This window comes from Trichoderma virens (genome assembly GCF_000170995.1).
Source record: "Trichoderma virens Gv29-8 chromosome Unknown TRIVIscaffold_3, whole genome shotgun sequence".
Classification (NCBI taxonomy): Eukaryota; Fungi; Ascomycota; class Sordariomycetes; order Hypocreales; family Hypocreaceae; genus Trichoderma; species Trichoderma virens.
This window is the reverse complement of record NW_014013746.1, coordinates 2,166,571-2,184,595: the sequence shown is the minus strand read 5'-3', so window position 1 is coordinate 2,184,595 and position 18,025 is coordinate 2,166,571. Positions and strand designations below refer to the sequence as shown.

Below are 18,025 nucleotides of genomic sequence, written 5' to 3'. Positions count from 1 at the left end.
CTTCCAGCCAATGCTCGCAGGTGGGTTGAATCAAGCTTGTCTTGTCTGCTAGGGAAATTTTTTTTCCAAAAGAGCTGCCGTGGCTTATCTTATCGATTATCGCACTCTTGGTGGGGCGATCTCTGCACGCACATGAACTTGTGGCTTGAGATTCTCAATTCTCACTGCAATTAATTCACTGATCTGCCTCTTTCGCCATTGCGCTCGAAGCTCTTTCAAGATCTGCTGGTGAATATTTCGCCTTCTTTAATTTTTATTCGCTGTAAGACAAATCACTTCGTTATGGGCCGTGGAAAGATTTGCGTTAGAAAATTAGGTACTCTTTCTTCTACGCACATTTCGGCAGAGCAATGCCTGACAACGGCTATAGCTAGAGTGCATCATCCATGTAATTTAGCAAGCTTGCCAAAACCAAACAAAAATATAGTCAAAAAGAGGCTCATCATCAATGAAGCTGCGATCTGGTAATCTCATATGAGCGGTTCAGTTTGGGCAACATAATGCGACGCTACCCTCGAGTACCCGATTTCCATTTCTGGGTCGAATTGCAAGTAACGATTGAAGCGTCTGCATGTCTGATATACAGCTTCAGGTAGCCTTTCGATGCCCTTGAATGAAAGAACTTTAACCATATCATGCATGTTCTACGGATATTTTGGTGCTAATGCAGCCATGCTTCTGGTTGACAAGCGGGTCTGGAGTCGCTCGGGTCACTCAATCTGCCCGGCGTTTATTGAAATAGAGAGAATCCACCTCGAAAATGGCCAACATATTCTGTGGACGAAGGACTTGTACGAATACGTAACGGGGAGCCCCTCTCGACGACTAATCCAGAAGACTGAGGCATTATCGAATGTCGCTGTATGGATCGACACCTGTTCAAGGACCCTCTCAAAGTCCCATTTCTCGAGTCATTTTGCAAGGAGAATGGCCCATTTACTAGTGCTCATATATACTTGTAGTATACGACCCAAGAACCCTGACTCTTTGTTGGCCAATCGCAAGGGCAGCTTCGCCAGCAGAATTTTCGTGAAAGGCAACATGAAGACACTCAGCAAGGCATCCTCAAGGCATCCTCATGCCCGCTTACGCCATCCTCAGAATGATGGACGGCAAGGGCCAGGAACCATGTCTTGATACCCCGATTCTCTGTACACGTATATATGCATGTCGATACTATTAGAGATGCGACTCTGAACAAATCACGAACCACATTCGGCTCTCCGCACTCGCTGAAAATTTTCTACTAGCTAGTCAGCGCTTGTCATGCATCTCCCTTGTTGCAGAGTCTTGGCATCGTCGACAGAGCACCACCTCTCGGGTTTTGTCCTGGTGGAAATTGCTCGGAGAGCACGTTTACGATCCAAATAGCTTGCGTACGAGCAGTTAGAACCGGCTAAAGGTCCGAACACGGTATCGAAACGGGCAAAAATCCATGGCCATGTGGCCCCCCGATCCACCTTGGCCATCATGCACTTTATCAATCAGTCCCCATATCAAACAATCAATCAGATAAGATCCCTGCCTGTATTTGCTGCTCTTCTTTAAAGCCTCGAGTGTCGCCCTCCATGGGACTGCTGCAGGCGCCCTGTTTAGTTCGTTCGCTCCAGCCACTTCAATCAGGTCATACTATTTGCGTACTCTGTAAGGAGAAGAGTGTTGTGCATCATGGGTGACGAAGAAAAGCACCCCGCCGACGTTGGTGTGTCGGTTGGCGAGGAGTCGGACTCTGCGTCTGAGCGGCAGCGGAGTACCAACATCCCGACGAGCATGAAGATTCTTTCTGTCATTCTCGTCAGTTTGGTTGGCTTTGGCTCTCACTGGAGCAGCGGAGTGACGGGAGCCATGAAGAGCACTCTGAAAAAGGTTGGCTCTCTTGCTTACACTTGATGCGGGATTACCATTAACACAATGATAGGAGCTGCATATCAACAACGCCCAGTATGCAACGCTGGATGCGAGCGAGAACTTCATCAAGACAGCCCTGATCCTTGTCAGTGGCGTTGTTACAGATCGAATTGGTGGTGCAAGTACGTGTAAACTCACTGTGTTCTCTGTAGGAATGTGGAATTAATAATCTTGAACCTCCAGGAGCAATGCTTTGGGGCAACGCCATCTACAGCGTCGGAGCCATTCTCATTGCAGCGGCCACCCAGGTCCGCAATTTCAAGTTCATGATCTTTGGAAGTGTTATTCAGGCACTTGGCGATGTCGCTACGCAGTGCGCTCAGTACAAGGTCTTCTCATCCTGGTTCGCCCCCTCAAACGGATTTGCTTCAACTCTTGGCTTTGAGCTGGGCCTTGGCAAAATCGGCAGCTTCGTCGGCCAGGCATCTGCCAACGTCATCGCAAAGAACACTGGAAATTTCAGCTGGGTGTACTGGTGTGCCGTCTTCATTAACCTCTTCACGAACGTGGTTACGGTCTTCTTCTACATCTTTACTAATTACTGCGAGCGACGGTATGCCGGCACCAACGATCCGGCAACCGGCGAAAGGTTGACGGAGAAGAACAAAAAGTTCGAAATCACCAAGATGCTGCGGCTCCCTTGGCCATTTTGGCTCGTTGCCTTGTTTTCTCTCTTCCAGACGTCCGTTGCCAGCGTCTTCTCCTCCAATGCGACTGAGCTTGCTCAGAAGCGATTCAACATCTCAGCCGTCACTGCAGGCTGGTATTCGGCCATGTCCCAGTACCTTGGGTTTTTCTTGGTGCCTATTTTGGGCATCTTCATTGATATACTAGGTCAGCGGAACACTATCATGTTGGTCTGCGGTCTTGGTATGCTACTTTCTATGTGTCTTGCCGCTTTTGGCCCTACCATTGGAGGAACCGCAGCCAGTTTCGGCATCTATGCGTTTGCAGCTTCACTCGGCCCTACGGTCATTATTGACAGCATCCGCACCAGTATGTGGTATCAGGAGGTTTTCGGGTCTGGCTATGCTATCAAAATTGCTATCAACAACAGCATGACAATCATCATCGGTATCGTGGCAGGCGTTATCCAAGACCGCGACAATGACAGCTACAACCATGTCATCATCCTCTACGTCGTCCTCGCAGCAGGCGCTGTCGTAGTAGGCGCGATAATGGTTGGCCTTAGCTTTTTCAATCCTACAATAGGCAGGCTACAGTGGACACGAAAGCAGAGAATCATCAGAGGTGAAAAGATTAATGCCCTCAAGGAGGACTTTGAAGAAGGAAGAAACCGAGAGTTTCAGAAGAAGTTTAGCATAGCCTGCTTCACTGCTACAATAGTTCTATTATTGGGAGCATGGGCAACGTACTTTTGGGGAGTGGCTACAGGCCACAACAACTAGATTATGAATAATGAGAATTTCTTAGACTTGTAGAAAGCAATAATATTAGACATCATTTATTTAATCTTTCTTTTAGAGTGCCAGTATTGGAATTCTTTTCTTTTATGGAGATGAACGTAATAGTCTATAAGTTCCGTATTCTATTATTAGTATTATAATTACTCCTCTCAATCTAAATGTTAATGCTGTCAGACATCTCTTCAAGTGGAAGTGCCCAGTTGTCTATAATACACTCTTGGAATTTACACGATTCTGTTAATTGAACCAGTGGCAACACCCTAACTCTTTGAGCATGATGATGCTTACTTTTTCTGCATCCGGGCCTGCTTCCTCCAGCCAGCAGCAAACCTCCACTGAATAGCCGGTCCCAGAAGCGCAACAAACTGAACAATGGCGCAAATGGTAAATGCCAGTCCGACACCAATGCCATTCACCATTGGCATCACAATGCTGGTGCCGCCGGCAGCAAAGAGACACCTGGCGAGATTCAGGCTGGCGCTGGCCGCAGCGCTTCGGTCTGAAAAGATGTCGACGAGATACGTCATGATGGTAGACTGTGTCGAGACGGCAGTCCAACCTGTGATGAATGTGGATATGATGGGAACAGCAATGTGGACGCGATGAGGATATTGAATGGTCCAGCCGAATAAAAGTATGGACAGACATTGGATGATGGAGAAGATAGGGATCAGACGAAGGCGTGCCTTTTCAATGGGAAAATCTTCCTCCGATTGGGTGGCAGATCGAGTAACTTCACTGCCGTTTTCATGATCCGTCTGGGCCATTTGAGCATCATAGGCAGCCTTGACTTTTTTATAATCCTTGTCGAGGATTTTGCCTGTGATGAGTGTTCCTATCATGGAGCCCACTCCGTTGGCAATGAATGTCAGGCCGATTTGTGTCTCTTTCAAGTTGTACTTTTGCTCAAAGAGAGTCGACATGGCAGTGATGCTCATTTGCCATACGGCGTAGTATATGGACAAGAAGACAATAATAGGAGTCGCATGCTTGCTGATGAGGATGCGGAACGGACCGAAAATGTCGATGCGCTTCTTCTTGTCCGGCTCCGCGGCTGAGATCTCACGGTTCCATTTGATCTTTGAGAGTCTCTGGTATATGCTGAGAGGATATCTGCCGATAAGCGACGATGGAGTTCGGCTACCGTTTGCGACAATGGATCGTAATGTTTCTGGCAGAAAGGCGATGAGGAATAACAAAAAACCACCGCCATATGCCGTCAAAAACCAAAATATGGCCCTCCATCCTAGCGATCCAGCAATAGCACCTCCGATTACAGGACCAATGGCAACAGGAACCAGCAGGCCGGCCTGGAAGATGCCCATGAGACTTCCACGGTTCGCTCGGGTGGTGATATCTCCAATGACACCAGAGCCAATGGCGATTGTACTCGCGCTCCCCGTGCTCTGGAGACATCGAAGGACAATCAAGGTGGCATAGTTCTTGGTCTCGGCAAGTCCAATACACGCGCCGACGAAGACGAGAAAGGTGCAGCAGTATGCGACTCGGCGTCCTTTGACATCAGATACGGGGCCCCACAAGCTGGGAGCAATTCCTTGAAAGATGAGATACGAAGTGACTGTGAGATTGACGAGCTCGACGGAGACATTGAGGTCTTTGGCGATGGTTGGGAGCGCAGGGAAGTAAATGTTGGACGCGAATCCAGAGACTGTAATACGGAAACTATTAGTCACATGAGAGAGGCTAACAGTATGAGTTCTAGTAGATTCTGAGTAGTTTACTTACATGTTGCTGCTGTGGAGACTATAATCACGATGAACGCCCTTTGCCGATTGTCGAATATACTGTAAGGCTCGTTTGTCTCCGAGGCGGGTGGCGGTGTTTCTACCGTGGGAGAAGGATTTTCAACATCTTGATCATTGTCTGGTTTTGACGACATCTTATGTAATTCTTATCTGTATTGTATTGGTTTAGCGATGCCTATAACATATTCGGATTGCCCAAAGGATTTTAATCGTTCTATATACCCTCTACAGGGGTAAGTACAAGAACGGGCCTCGGAGCTCAGGATTGGTACGTCGGAGTTGAGCGTGGAGCAACCGGAGTTGAGAGAAACTCTGTCTCAAGCCGTCCAATCACAGCCCACTTGACATCCTTATTGGAGCATGGTTGAATAGCATTCAACAGCCCGAGTTCCGGATATCTCCGGAGCTGAAATGCCTTCTCTCCAGAATCAACTGACAGAGCCTTGTTTCAGGAGCAACAACGGAACAGACCCAAAATAAAACAGGATGATTGCTTATATTCCCAATTCCGCTTGCTTCAGAGCACATCCATTTGTCCATCCAGCAAAATGTCTCCCGCGCAAACCAACGGCTCCCCCCTGAGCTTCGGCAAACGATATGCCGTCCTGAACCTGGATTTCATGAACATCCTCTTCGACATTGTCAAGGACACGCCCGAGGGAAGCCAGTTCGTGACCAATTGCTCTCGTTGGGTCAATGCAGTGCATAAGCGCGATCCTCGACCCCCGACCATCTTTACGAGCCTGTACTTTACAAACCCTTCTCAGGCCGAGCTTCCGAGTGAAGCCCCTTTTACCAAGCTGGTCCAGGGGTTTGCTACCTTTGACGAGCATAGTCCTTCTGTCAAGGTCCCTGAGTACCTAAGTATCGATGGTGAGGATATCATCCTTCAGAAAGTACGATGGTATGGGGGCGCGGGCAATGATCTGGAAGATATCCTCAAGAATAATAACATCGACACTGTCATCATTGTAAGTTAAACCCTTAAAGCAGAGTTTTTTTTTTTTTTTTTTTTTTTTTTTTACATCGCATTGTTGCAACTAACTTTGCTCCAAATCAGTCTGGCCTTAGTCTTTCGGGTGTCGTAATGAGCACTGTCTATCGACTGTTTGATTTGGATTACAACATCTATGTGATTTCGGATAACGTGTTGGAATTGCCGGTATCACAACATGAGCAATTCTCTTCTGTGCTTTTGGATTCACTCATGCCAAAAATGAATCTCAAGGTCATTACACTCAAAGAAGCACTGCAGGCTCTAGAGCATTCTTAATTGTAGAGTTGGCTTAATAGTAGTGATGGGATAGATGAATGATTTATAGATTATGATTAATTAGAGGGCAACTAAAACGTGCCGCAATATTTCAATTCACCCTCCGTGTGTGCAGCTTGTGACCGCGTAGAGCATGGTGCCAAATTCGTCCAGATCCTCCAGCCAACTGTCTACTCTCCGGCGTCTCTTTGCAACGATTGATTCATCCAAACCTTCAGGGATAGGCCAGAGCTCATTGATCCGGAGGCTTCCCTCATCCCATGCCGCAAGATGTATATTGTATGCCGTCTCCCAGTCACGCCGTGTCTGGGCAAACCACAGTGTTTTGTTTGCCACTGCAGGCAACCCTTCTAATTCTATTCCAAGAAACGTCGGCAGCCCATCTTCTGACGAGAGAACGCTGTCGAAGAGGTACATGGTGAAAAGCGTCCGCCGTGAAGCCTCGGCAATGATCCAGCTTTCCCACTTGGGGCGCGTGTGCTGCTGCTCTGACAGGCACATGAGCCCCTGGCGAGCTGTCACGCACGCAAACTCTTGGAGATTCATCATGGCCTGACGCAGAAAAGGGTTGAGGCCTTGACTCAGCCTGAAGAATAAGACCATGGTGTACATGAGAAAGGCCTGGAAGGCGCTGAGCAGCGCTAGATGGTCATACGTATCGCGCTGTTCATAGAGATTGTTCATCTCCCTCTGCACAATCTCAGCAGTGGCATTCTCGCTACCCGGCAGCGGCTTGTCGCATATCCGGACGATACTTAGGCAACTAGAGAGCTGCGGATTAGGGCTCACAGCGGTTAATTGTGAGGTGTGCACAAACGGCGGGAATCCGCGGCCATGAACGGCCATGCCAGTGTAGGACTTTAAGAGCCGGTAGATAAACGCGGCCACGGTGGGCGGGTAGTTTTTGACGCTCTGGCCGGGGATCGGAATGTACGCGTTCAGCCATCGGTTGCTGATTTCCTCCGGGTTGATGGGGCAGATAAGATCGAGGTTGGAAAAATCGAAAAACTCCGGCTGCAGCGCTGGAACCGAGGCTGGAGGATCGAGCGACTGCGTGACTGGCCACTCAGCCCTCGCTGCGGCTGCTGGTGCTGAGAAGCTGATGGGGCTGTTGTCCGCGAAGCCAGTGTGAGCTGACGGCGTCGCTGGATCTTGAGTGCCCTGTGGCGACAGTTCGTCGCGCTCAGGGCTCGGAAGAGAGCCGCCAGATGCGCGGGAGAAGCTGGGCAGAGGGCTGGGATCACTGCTGTCGACGAAGACGGGGATGTGAGTTTGGCTATGAGGCTGTGATGTCTGTCTCTGTGGTTTTGATGCTGTACTTGAGGTTGACGGGAGATTAGAGGTGGAATGTGGATAAAGACAGGCGAGGCCACGCTGAGCACATCTTGAGCAGCATCTCTCCTTGCGGTCACACCGTGCTTTGGCGACGGAGCATTGTTGGCAGGCCTTTTGTCGAGAGGTGGCGTACCGTGTGGTTTTCATGACTTTGGCCGGCTGGACTGGATAAGACTGCATATGTACTAAGAGAGGCACCGTCGAGATGGAGGCATTAGGTAATGTCGTGATGATTATTAATCAAGAAAGAGATGCTAGAACGAGTGAAGAAGCAAAAGAAGAGGGCAGAAGTATTTTACGGCGATGGAGGGGGAGGGCAATGATGGATCAAGTCAAGTGTCAATACATGGGTCTAGTCATTTAGATTAGAGTTTTTGAGATGCTTGATTCCAGCTCCATGTCATTTAGCGCCACCGCCTGACTATCTGGTTCCTGGTTTCAAAGATTGACGGTATAAAGCCCGTTGGCACAACTTTTGCGTGCTGTTGCAAGACTTTCGGACTTTAGTCGACGACTCTGCGGACTTCGCACAGGTATGTACAGTCGAGCTGCGAAGTCCGAAATGTGCCGCGCCGCCAAGCGGCATACGAGGAATTTATAAGTCAATGGGGAGTATATGAAGAGTATAATATTCGTACAAGGACATGCAACTCTGCTTATAATTACACAGCATATCTAGATATCTCTCGTCTACTGGATAGGAAACTCCCTATGCTGTCGAATAGCTTATAGTCTATAACCTAACTATATACCAACAAACCGCCTATAGATTCTCGCAACCTGGTCCTAACACACCATCACATCCATGGCATCTGAATCCTCCACTCCTTCGCTGCTCCCTAACGGGTATAGACGTTGCAGTATAGTGGTCTTGGCGCTATTCGCTAGATCTTATAGTGGACTATAGCGCGCTGCTGATGGCACTGGGATCTGGTAAGCAAGTCCGGGTTCGGACCAAAGCAGGTGAGCCGGCGGTTTGAGTTGAGCCGAACATGGCATGAACTTTCATCTTCACCATCAACAACGATGATATTGCTACATCATTAATTTTATCATGCTCTTTTCCAAGCCTGAGCTCACAAGTACTTCTACTCTTCTATCTAAACCGCTTCAGTTCTGCAGTTGCAGCGACGGGCCCAGCTTAATGACGTCTCCAGGCTGGTACGTCGTTTCGAATCGATGCTCGCCATAAAACACAACCAACGACGATGCTGCAGAGGCTTTGAACGTCACACCGTCCAGCTTCCCATCATGCCATTCGAAATGAGCCTCCAAGCCTCCCCTGACCCTCATGCCGTCTACTGTCCCTTCAGACCAAGCCGCGGGCAAAGCCGGCAGCAGATCCACCTCCACTGGTCCTCCCAGACGAGGAATAATCGATCGGATCAGCATCTCAGCAATAGCTGCAGCACCTCCAAAGTTGCCGTCAATGACGAAAATGTTTGCCTCGGCACCCGCCACACCCGGCTTGCTGTAGCTGAGAAGGTTGTCAAAACTCAACTCACCCACCAAGTGGCCAATCTGTGCGACGGCCTTCTCTGCGTCTCCCAAACGGGCGTAATTGAGGGCAAAAAGGGCAGCCGTAAACTCAATGTCTTCTAGGTCGTCGCGGCCTTGCCTTCGTTCTAGCGTCACACGCGCTGCCTCTGCTAGATCAGGCTGATGTCGAGCTGAGATTAACGCTGACCGGCATAGAGCCATTGTGTGGGAGAGATGTCGATGATAAGGCTGAGCTTCTTCGAAATCATGCAGCCACTCTTGAAGTTGGCCATTCTTGCCAATCTGGAATGGAGGTAGCTTTGCCTGTGCTTCTTGATATTGCTGGATATCATCCTCCCAATTGGACTTTCCAGCATTAAACTTTGTCACCACGTACTCGCAGAAAGCCAAAAGATCGCGGACCAAGACGACATCAAGAGTCGGTGCTAGGGCCGCATAATGTTCTTCCTTTTCGCCATCACCGTTGACAACGAAGAAGCTATTCTCTGGGCTTACGGATGGGCCCGTGAGCAGCCAGCCCGTCTTTGGATCTTCAACCATGTAGTTAAGGAAAAACTTGCTTGCGCCAGCCAACAGCGGCCATGCATCGTTGGCCATGAAACCCTCGTCTAGAGAATACTCAAACATCTCGATAAGATGGTTTGCCATCCAAAGACCACCCGTCACATTGAGGCCGTACGAAACTTCCCAACCAGGGTCTGCAAACCCCCAAACATTGCTAAAGACGTGAGCAACCCAACCTTCGGAGCCATAGCAAGCACGAGCAGCATGCTGGCCGCTCGCAGCAAGTCTTATTAGATAATTGATGAGAGGCTGCATAAGATCGGAGAAACCGCCGTTCAGGATCGCAAAGTAGTTCATCTGCGTGTTGATATCAAGGTGATAATCACAGCTCCAGCCCATTTTGCAAGCCTCGCCGTCATTCCATAGACCCTGCAAATGTAGCGGCAGGGGCGAATCATGACGGGTACCGGCAATGGTAAGGTAACGGGCATAGTGAAAGTACAGTGCAAACATGCTTGGATCAGCATATCCAGAAGGCTCAAAGTTCTGCCGACGTTGGTCTGTACGGATGCTGGCTGTAGTACTGGATTTGGATCCCAATGAAATGCTCATCCGACGATATAGAGGCTGAAAATCTTCCAAATGGGCCTTGAGAAGGTCAGCCGCAGACAATTTGAGAGCCTCTTCCAGCTGTAGAGTAGTTCTCTTTCTCCATTCCTCGTTCGGCTCGCTGTAGTCGGTATTGAAGGTCACCAATATTGTGATGTTCTTCTTTGCTGAAATGACAAGCTTGGTATCTCGATGCTCGACTTTTCCTTCATCGACAGTTGCTGCGATAATGCCATAGCCCTTGACACCGCATGTTCCATCGCTGTGAACCGTCTCGAGGGCTTGTGCATTGAACTCGAGCTTTCCATCATCATTGATCTTGGATGTAAATGCTTCGTTCTCGCCCTGGACGCCGACCACGACTTCCAGTCCACTCAGATCATCACCGTCGAATTGCACCACGAGCACTTGATTAGGATGGCTCAGAAAGGATCTTCTCTTGAACTGGCGGCCATCTATAGTATATCTTGTCTCCGCTACGGCCTCGTCCAATCGTAGTTCTCTCTCGAAGCCGTTAACTTGGCCAATGCTTTCATGGCCATTGACAACAATGTCAAGCGTTCCAACGCCAAGATTGGTTCCGAAATTGCGCTTTTTACTCTCGAGATACTTCTCCGCTCGTTTCTTTCCTTTAGCGTAATCGCCGTTGAGATAGCATTTTTGTGTTTCTCTTAGCTCGGCTTTGGGGTCCTCGGGCCTCTCTGCCAGTCCTCCACCTGCCTTCTGCGTTTCTCCAGACCAAAAGGAGACTTCGTTCAAGATGAAGGTTTCTTTTGCGGGGGAAGAGAGCACCGAGGCCGCGAAACGGCCATTGCCAAGAGGGAGCGAAGTAGGGAATGTTGTTGAGGGAGTAGTATAATGGAGTCTATGTTCTGAAGACATTTTGAAGAGCTGAAGTTGCGAATCAAGCTTCGTCTATGCTATGTGTGAGCTGTGAAGCAAAGAGCACGACATGTATGCAGCTTCCAGGTTCGGTTCGGTTCGCAGCTGAGGAGATGTTTCAGCAGCTGAGCTCTACTCTGCATAAGCTTCCCCACGGCTCGTGAGTCTAAGAACCGTTGCTAGTGCCAAGCAAATCCAATTCATCACGAATAAAGACAGCCGAGAACCCCAAGCTCGCAATTCCCCGACGACGATAGCCGGCAGCCGGAGCAAAAAAAGAGTCAGCTGTTCGTGTGGGGTTAAGATGCGGGAGCATTGTTCGGGTAGACTCTTGGCCTTGCTTGGCTTCACCCGCGTCTAGGGCCCTGGCTGATTGGTCGATCTGGCTGGAATTACACCCGGATATTGAGCCGGATATTGGTCCGAGAGTAGTGTGGCCCAGATCGAGCGCCACTAGATGCTACATGCCGGGTTTTCGTCCGAAACATGGACCTGTAAGTCTTTCGATGTTTGACCAACTTTACCAGCTTTTATATGGTAAAAATTTCAATAGTTTAGTTAAAAAGACTGCCAAAAGCCGTGAATCTATAGAATGAAATTACCCGAAGGCTGATCTATCCAACGGACAGGGCCAAGCCGACGGCATTTCACGCCCTTGCAACTCAAACGGTGTTGGCTAGTTGACACTGAAAGCAGCCATACAGACAACATGTAGTCATTATGGCAAACCCCAGCACAAATGCCCGACGGATCTCACCCTCATCTCGATACATGATTTCCAACTGCCAATAACAGAGCAGTCTTCGGCAAGAATACGGCCGCTCGTTCAACTCCATGCGGCTCGTGTTGCTTCCCCAGAACCAGGATGCACTAAGTTGATCTTGCGGAGCCCCGCAACTTGACCCTATTAGTCTGGGGATGACTATTGCGAACTTGGACAATACAAAACACATAAATACGATGCATGTAACACTCGACTGGTGGTAACGAGCAGGGTCTTTTTGGTTGTCCTTCAAAGCGCCTTTTGGTTCAAAGGGCTTGTCCTAACACCTTTCTCTCTGCCTCTTTGTCTCCTCTCAACTCAAAGTGTCAAGATCGTCTGCAAATTGCCCGCCATGGAGAAGGAGGCCCATACCACGGCGCTTGAAAATGTCGCCAGCAACATCGAGCACGAGCTCACCAATGCGGGGGAGACGGGCAAGATGGCCAGCATCAGCGAGGCCATGGCCAACAACGGTACGGCCACGGAGCATCGACTTGGATACTGGGAGGCCTTCAAGCTTTACCGCAAGGGCGCGTTCTGGTCCATGTTCATCTCACTGAGTATCATCATGCGCGCCTACGACATTGAGATCAGCGGCAACTTCTTCGCGCTGCCGGCCTTCCAGAAGCATTTTGGTGTGGACTACGGCCCGGATCACGGAGGCTATCAGATTCCCGCTAGATGGCAGGTGGCCATGGGCATGGGCAGTTTGGTCGGTCAGATTGTGGGAGCGTACCTCGTCTCGTTCCCCATGGAGATGTTTGGTCGTAAGAAGACGTTTGCAGTATGCCTTGTTCTGACGGCCATCCTGACTTTCATGCAATTCTTCGCCAACACTATTGGTGTTTTGACGGCCAGTCAGTACCTCAGCGGTATCGTCTGGGGAGGCTACTGTGTTATTGCGACGACATATGCTTCAGAAGTTCTTCCTCTCAGTCTCCGTGGTTTCCTCACTGGGTACATCAACCTCTGCTATGTCATGGGCCAGTTCATCCAGACCGGCATCACCCGTGGCTTCATCAACCGACCCGACCAGTGGGCATACAAGATCCCCTTTGCCATCCAGTGGATCTGGCCCGTCGTCTTGCTTGCCGGTCTCCCCTTTGCCCCTGAGTCACCTTGGTGGCTGGTTCGACAGAATAAGATGGAAAAGGCCGAGCGCTCCCTCGAGAAGCTTGTTCAGAAAAATTCCGGCATCAACACCAAGGAAACCCTTGCCATGATGGTCAAGACGGATCTCCTCGAGCGAGAGCTGGAAGTCGGTACCACCTATGCCGATTGCTGGAAGGGGCACAACCGTCGCCGCATGGAGATTTGCATCTTGCTGTTTGTCATCCAGAACTTTAGCGGTAACCCCGTCGGCTTCGCAACCTACTTCTTCGAGCAGATTGGTCTCAACAACGTCCAGGCATTCGACATGGGAGTTGGTCTTAACGGCGTCGGATTTGTTGGCACTTGTCTTTCCGCCATCCCTCTTATTTACCTCGGCCGTCGTCCCGCGTACATCTTCGGCCTCAGCTTCATGGTCGCCACGCTCTTCGTCGTCGCTCTCCTGACGTTCGCCCACGATTATACAACCAACTTCTCATACCGATGGGCTCAGGCTACTTTGCTCATCATTCTCCAGTTTGTCTGGCAGGCAACCCTCGGCCCGTTGACTTATGTCGTCGTCTGCGAGACTCCGTCAACAAAGCTTCGATCCAAGACGATTGCCATCGCTACTATGATTGATGCCCTCACTGGACTTGTTACCTCTGTCATTGGACCTTACTTGCTGAACCCAGGTGCTGCGGGTGCTGGAGCCAAGATTGAGTTCTTGTATGGTGGTATTTCTGTCTTCTCCCTCATCTGGACCATCTTCAGAATGGTAAGTACAACTTGGAATAATATGCCCCTGCTCAATTATAGTTGACTGACACTTTTACTTCCTTACAGCCGGAGACCAAGGGCCGAACCTACGAAGAGCTCGATATCATGTTTGAAAGGGGCGTTCCCGCGAGAAAGTTTGCGTCGTACAAGTTTGAGGATGAGGATGATGTGAGGGTATAAAGAGATGGCTACTATTGGGCTAGTAATACTTTAATAATGCTGTATTTTGAGCCATCAATACCAATAATGAGTCTTTACACAACTGTCATTTTGCATGCACGCAGCAGTCAAATTAGGTGAACAATGAGATAGGATGTGGTTATTCATTGCAGTAGATGAGCACTTGGGCAGATAACACGCTGGTGAACAACAATACTATCTCGCTTAATGAGACAGCTAATGCAAACCATCAATCCAGAAGTAATGCTCACTCTTCTCACTATCGAAGACGGCTAGTGCTGCTCAGAGGGTTGGTTTAGCTCTTCCTAAGATGGTTGCCGGGAAATTAACGCGGAGATCCAAATCCACAGTGGACATCTTGCAGTAAGAGCTGAAGTATGAGCCGGCTATCGGTTCCAGATATGACAGATTAGATCTCTTGGCAATGAAGACACACCAGCAGCGTTGGGGTTGTCGGTGGAGCGAATCACTGGGGATCTCACCAATTCCTTCATTCAACTATTACGAACCATAAGTATACTACCATAAGAGGTACGAAACTAGAGCAGCTATAGAGCTATAAAAATAATTAACAAACGCTAGAATTATCCATATTGAGCCTAAGTTGAAGAAGTTTGGCATAGGCTCTTTGAAGGATTCAAGACAACCTGAACTTATATTGACGGGTGACTTAATCATCCGCCAGCCTCATGATTGGCGCCACTTTTGATGGAAACCTGTCCTCAATCTCCCCATTAATGATTACATCCAAGTATAACTTGTTTCAAAGTTCGTACACTTCTTTGAAGGAAACAACTTCCATACTTTTTCATTGTGTTGCTGTTGACAAAATACGAGTATTTACATAGTCATCTTGCTTAGCTTCCAGCCCTCTTACGTCATATAATTGCTTAATATAAAATGACTAAGCAGTATCAATTTCATCTCTTACAGATACGCCTTTCACTCGACTCACCTTCGCTATGAGACTCGCCATCTACTCTCATCGCCAATATCAAGATGAACGACAACGAGCCTCTACGGCGTCTAAACGGGCGGCTCCAGGCATGCGATCAGTGCCGCGCGCGAAAAGTCGCCTGCGATCACGCTCGACCAATATGCAACCGATGTCAAAAGAGAAACCAGGCAGGCGAATGCACCTACACGATTGGAGCGGTGCTTCAGCCACGGCGCCGCGTCCGGCGTCAGAAAGTGAGGCCACCAATTCCGGTGGACACGGAGACATCGCCAATGTCGAGTCATCAGAATGGACATTCAAACGGGCACGGCTCTCCCAGTTCCGGTTACATGGGCTTCACTAGCCATACCATCGTCTATGAAGAGACAAAACGAAGTCTGAGCCTGCTCCAGGGTCAAGGAGCGGACCATCGGCTATCGCAATCTGGCGCCGATGATCGGATGGCTCCCAGGCACTCTTTCAACCAGCTCCCCCCTATAGTGCGCCATATGAGCATCTATGTTTTGGAGGCTCTTCCAGGCCAATGCAATGAACAAATCGCCTTTCGCGATGAAGACTGCACTCAGAAGGGCTGGACGCAAGTCGCGCTGGCCCGCGTTACCAAGTCGGTTCAAGACCTGCTCAGAAAGAACCCAGACGGAACTGGTCCTGATTTAGAACGAATTACCGAGATGATATGCAACAACACTGCTCAGCCTATGAGAGACATGGATAATCCGCATCAGTGGATGGATCAGTTTTGTGGTGGGAATCTCAGATGGGAGTCAATCGGTCTGATATGGGGGGGCTTGGAGCGTCTTATGGATACCATGAACTCTTTCCGGCCTTGTCACGTTGAGTGGATTCCTGGTAAGGGGTCTCACGAGCTTTCGAGAACGTATATAAATTATTGCATTGATTTGTCGCGGCACTTTTGTGATGGCAGCCCTGTGTTATTGGATCTTCATCGACGTCGATCCATTCTGGTGTCCGTCTTGGACGGTGATGCGGGTAAGTATATGTTGTCCCAGAGCCAGATTTCGTGTTAATGCTGTTTAAACAGCTGGATCGTTTTGGTACTCTCATGGCGCGGCTGTGGCCATGATGACCTTCATGGGGCTACATGCTCTAGAGAAGGAGATTCCATATACACCCACGCTATGTTCTGAGAGTAACAGACGACTCGTTGCCCAGATCTTCAATGCAGATAAGTTCTGCGTTGCATTCTCCGGGCGACCACCGCTGATTAATCGTCGATACTGCACAACACCTCTACCGCTTGATCTTAGTGAGGAAGATCTGATTGCAGATGAGGCAACACTGCAGAAGGCCGTTCAAGGGCTGGATGCTCGCGGCTGGAACACAAAGGGCCGCATCTATCCGATAACACTCATTCGAGCTCGCCGTATGTTAGCGGGCCTTTTTGAGGAAGTGATTGAGATTGCACTGGGTTGTCGCGTCTGCATAACTCTTGATGAACTACGGTACGTGCCTGCTTAGGCGTCATCCCTCCCCCCTTTTCAAACTAAATAGAAACTTACGCAATTGAGTAGAAACATACAAGACCGGGAAATGGAATTACTTGCGGGATTTCCAGTCCATCTTAAATATGATTCGCAGGACTTTTCAGATCCTGAGCTAGATACCGAGTCCGTCTACGCCAGGATACTAATTCGTCTAACACATTTGCAGACAATGTTCTTCTTGGAGAGGCTGCTATTGCTAAATGGCAGCTTAGAAGAAGGCAATTTGCTACTATTCAGCTTCGAAATGCTCATTTTGACTCTTGCCATGTGGACGCACAAAGACCGGTTCGCAGCAATGCGACGCAATTTTGAGTGGCTTGTGAGTAGAGCAATCCGGCGCATTCTTTCAACAACTTGCTAATCGTTCAACAAGCTCATGGCCCACGCCGCACCAGCAGGCGGTATCCTCTGCCTGGAACTGCTCAACCCAACGTTTACAGGCAAACATCCCAAGGATCCCCGAATAACACGCTCGAGCATCATACAGAACCTCAGTCTCTTGGTAGGCTTTCTCGACTGGGTGCGTCCATCCGCACCAAATGGGGATTTGTGCATGGACTGCAAGGTGATTATACAACGAGTGCTGGATCATACCTTGAATGGCAGTGTAGACGGCCATAGCCCCCGAGCATCTCTAGCATACGACTTTCCAGAGCCTCTGGACTTTAACTTTGAGTTGCTAGATACTTTTGGCTGGCTGCATACGGAGGCTTAATAGAGCACAGCAAAAAGCGAAACCATTTTTTGAAAACGTTAATCTAATTTGAAGACAATTGCCAATACTATGTAAAAGCAAAGGTGTATGCTCACAGGGTATATTCGTCGAGTTAAATCGAGTTGTATGCGGTTTATGGCCTGAATCCTCTCCTCTCCAGTGGTGTTACGATCTGGTCCGCCGTAACAGGTAGATCCCTTATAAGCAGCTGGTTCCGTTACAATAATTGCTATAATTGCGATTATTGGCCTAATCTTTTGCCCTGTTGGCGCTACGGTATAACGGAACGTAACAAGTGGGCATATCTCCTGGATCTTGATAAGGGGGTGACGGGTGATTCCATGTAATACATGTTTCAAGAAACGGCCAAAAAAAAAAAAACAGGGGTAAGATCTAGGTAGATATAATAAATAGATCTAGGAAGACAGAGCAACAGGGTATTCTATCATAATCTTCACATCCCAGTCTCAGTCTCTAATGTCGCTTATCGCTTCCTCAAATGCTGCAATGATTGGACCGTACAACAATTCGGAATCCTTCGGAGTGCCAGTGAAAAGACCATTTCTATGTGGGAATAGAACGTCCCTGACGGCCCTGCACAAAGACTTGACGCAATCAAACGCATCAGGGAACTCCATCAAGATGGTTTCCAACCCATTTCTATCCATATCTCCGCGCTTATTTGCGCTATGGTTGCGTAATCTCCCGTATACCATCTCTGCAGCATACTTTCCTGAGGCTGCCGACGACCTAATAATGCCCAGCTTCTACGGGCGCAGAGCCATATAAGAACATAAAAAAACGACTCAAGGTCGTGACGATACGTGTGTG

At 49.0% G+C, this 18,025-nt stretch overlaps 7 protein-coding genes across 7 annotated transcripts; 4 read left to right on the top strand and 3 right to left on the bottom strand.

The window, feature by feature from the left end:
* Positions 1-1,668: 1,668 nt before the first annotated feature.
* TRIVIDRAFT_32256 (uncharacterized protein) lies at positions 1,669-3,317 on the top strand (the record flags this gene model as incomplete). The annotated part of the gene is made up of 3 exons (XM_014104480.1): positions 1,669-1,866; positions 1,919-2,030; positions 2,092-3,317. 3 exons carry the CDS (start codon positions 1,669-1,671, stop codon positions 3,315-3,317), a joined length of 1,536 nt encoding a protein of 511 aa, XP_013959955.1.
* On the bottom strand, positions 2,527-5,235 carry TRIVIDRAFT_189483 (uncharacterized protein; the record flags this gene model as incomplete). The annotated part of the gene is made up of 3 exons (XM_014104479.1): positions 2,527-2,605; positions 3,624-5,004; positions 5,082-5,235. The coding sequence occupies 3 exons, from the start codon at positions 5,233-5,235 to the stop codon at positions 2,527-2,529; spliced, it is 1,614 nt and encodes a 537-aa protein (XP_013959954.1).
* A 414-nt stretch (positions 5,236-5,649) lies between these two features.
* On the top strand, positions 5,650-6,374 carry TRIVIDRAFT_219514 (uncharacterized protein; the record flags this gene model as incomplete). Its single annotated transcript, XM_014104478.1, has 2 exons — positions 5,650-6,072; positions 6,162-6,374. 2 exons carry the CDS (start codon positions 5,650-5,652, stop codon positions 6,372-6,374), a joined length of 636 nt encoding a protein of 211 aa, XP_013959953.1.
* A 102-nt stretch (positions 6,375-6,476) lies between these two features.
* TRIVIDRAFT_136541 (uncharacterized protein) lies at positions 6,477-7,385 on the bottom strand (the record flags this gene model as incomplete). The annotated part of the gene is made up of 1 exon (XM_014104477.1): positions 6,477-7,385. A coding segment is annotated over one exon (909 nt), but the record flags the coding sequence as incomplete, so codon positions are not given.
* A 1,434-nt stretch (positions 7,386-8,819) lies between these two features.
* Positions 8,820-11,204, bottom strand: TRIVIDRAFT_62419 (glycoside hydrolase family 95 protein; the record flags this gene model as incomplete). The annotated part of the gene is made up of 1 exon (XM_014104476.1): positions 8,820-11,204. One exon carries the CDS (start codon positions 11,202-11,204, stop codon positions 8,820-8,822), a length of 2,385 nt encoding a protein of 794 aa, XP_013959951.1.
* Positions 11,205-12,427: 1,223 nt separating this feature from the next.
* On the top strand, positions 12,428-14,016 carry TRIVIDRAFT_32348 (uncharacterized protein; the record flags this gene model as incomplete). Its single annotated transcript, XM_014104475.1, has 2 exons — positions 12,428-13,834; positions 13,903-14,016. The coding sequence occupies 2 exons, from the start codon at positions 12,428-12,430 to the stop codon at positions 14,014-14,016; spliced, it is 1,521 nt and encodes a 506-aa protein (XP_013959950.1).
* A 1,275-nt stretch (positions 14,017-15,291) lies between these two features.
* On the top strand, positions 15,292-17,182 carry TRIVIDRAFT_114907 (uncharacterized protein; the record flags this gene model as incomplete). Its single annotated transcript, XM_014104474.1, has 4 exons — positions 15,292-15,964; positions 16,017-16,437; positions 16,507-16,798; positions 16,853-17,182. Coding segments are annotated over 4 exons (1,716 nt in total), but the record flags the coding sequence as incomplete, so codon positions are not given.
* Between the last annotated feature and the right edge of the window lie 843 nt (positions 17,183-18,025).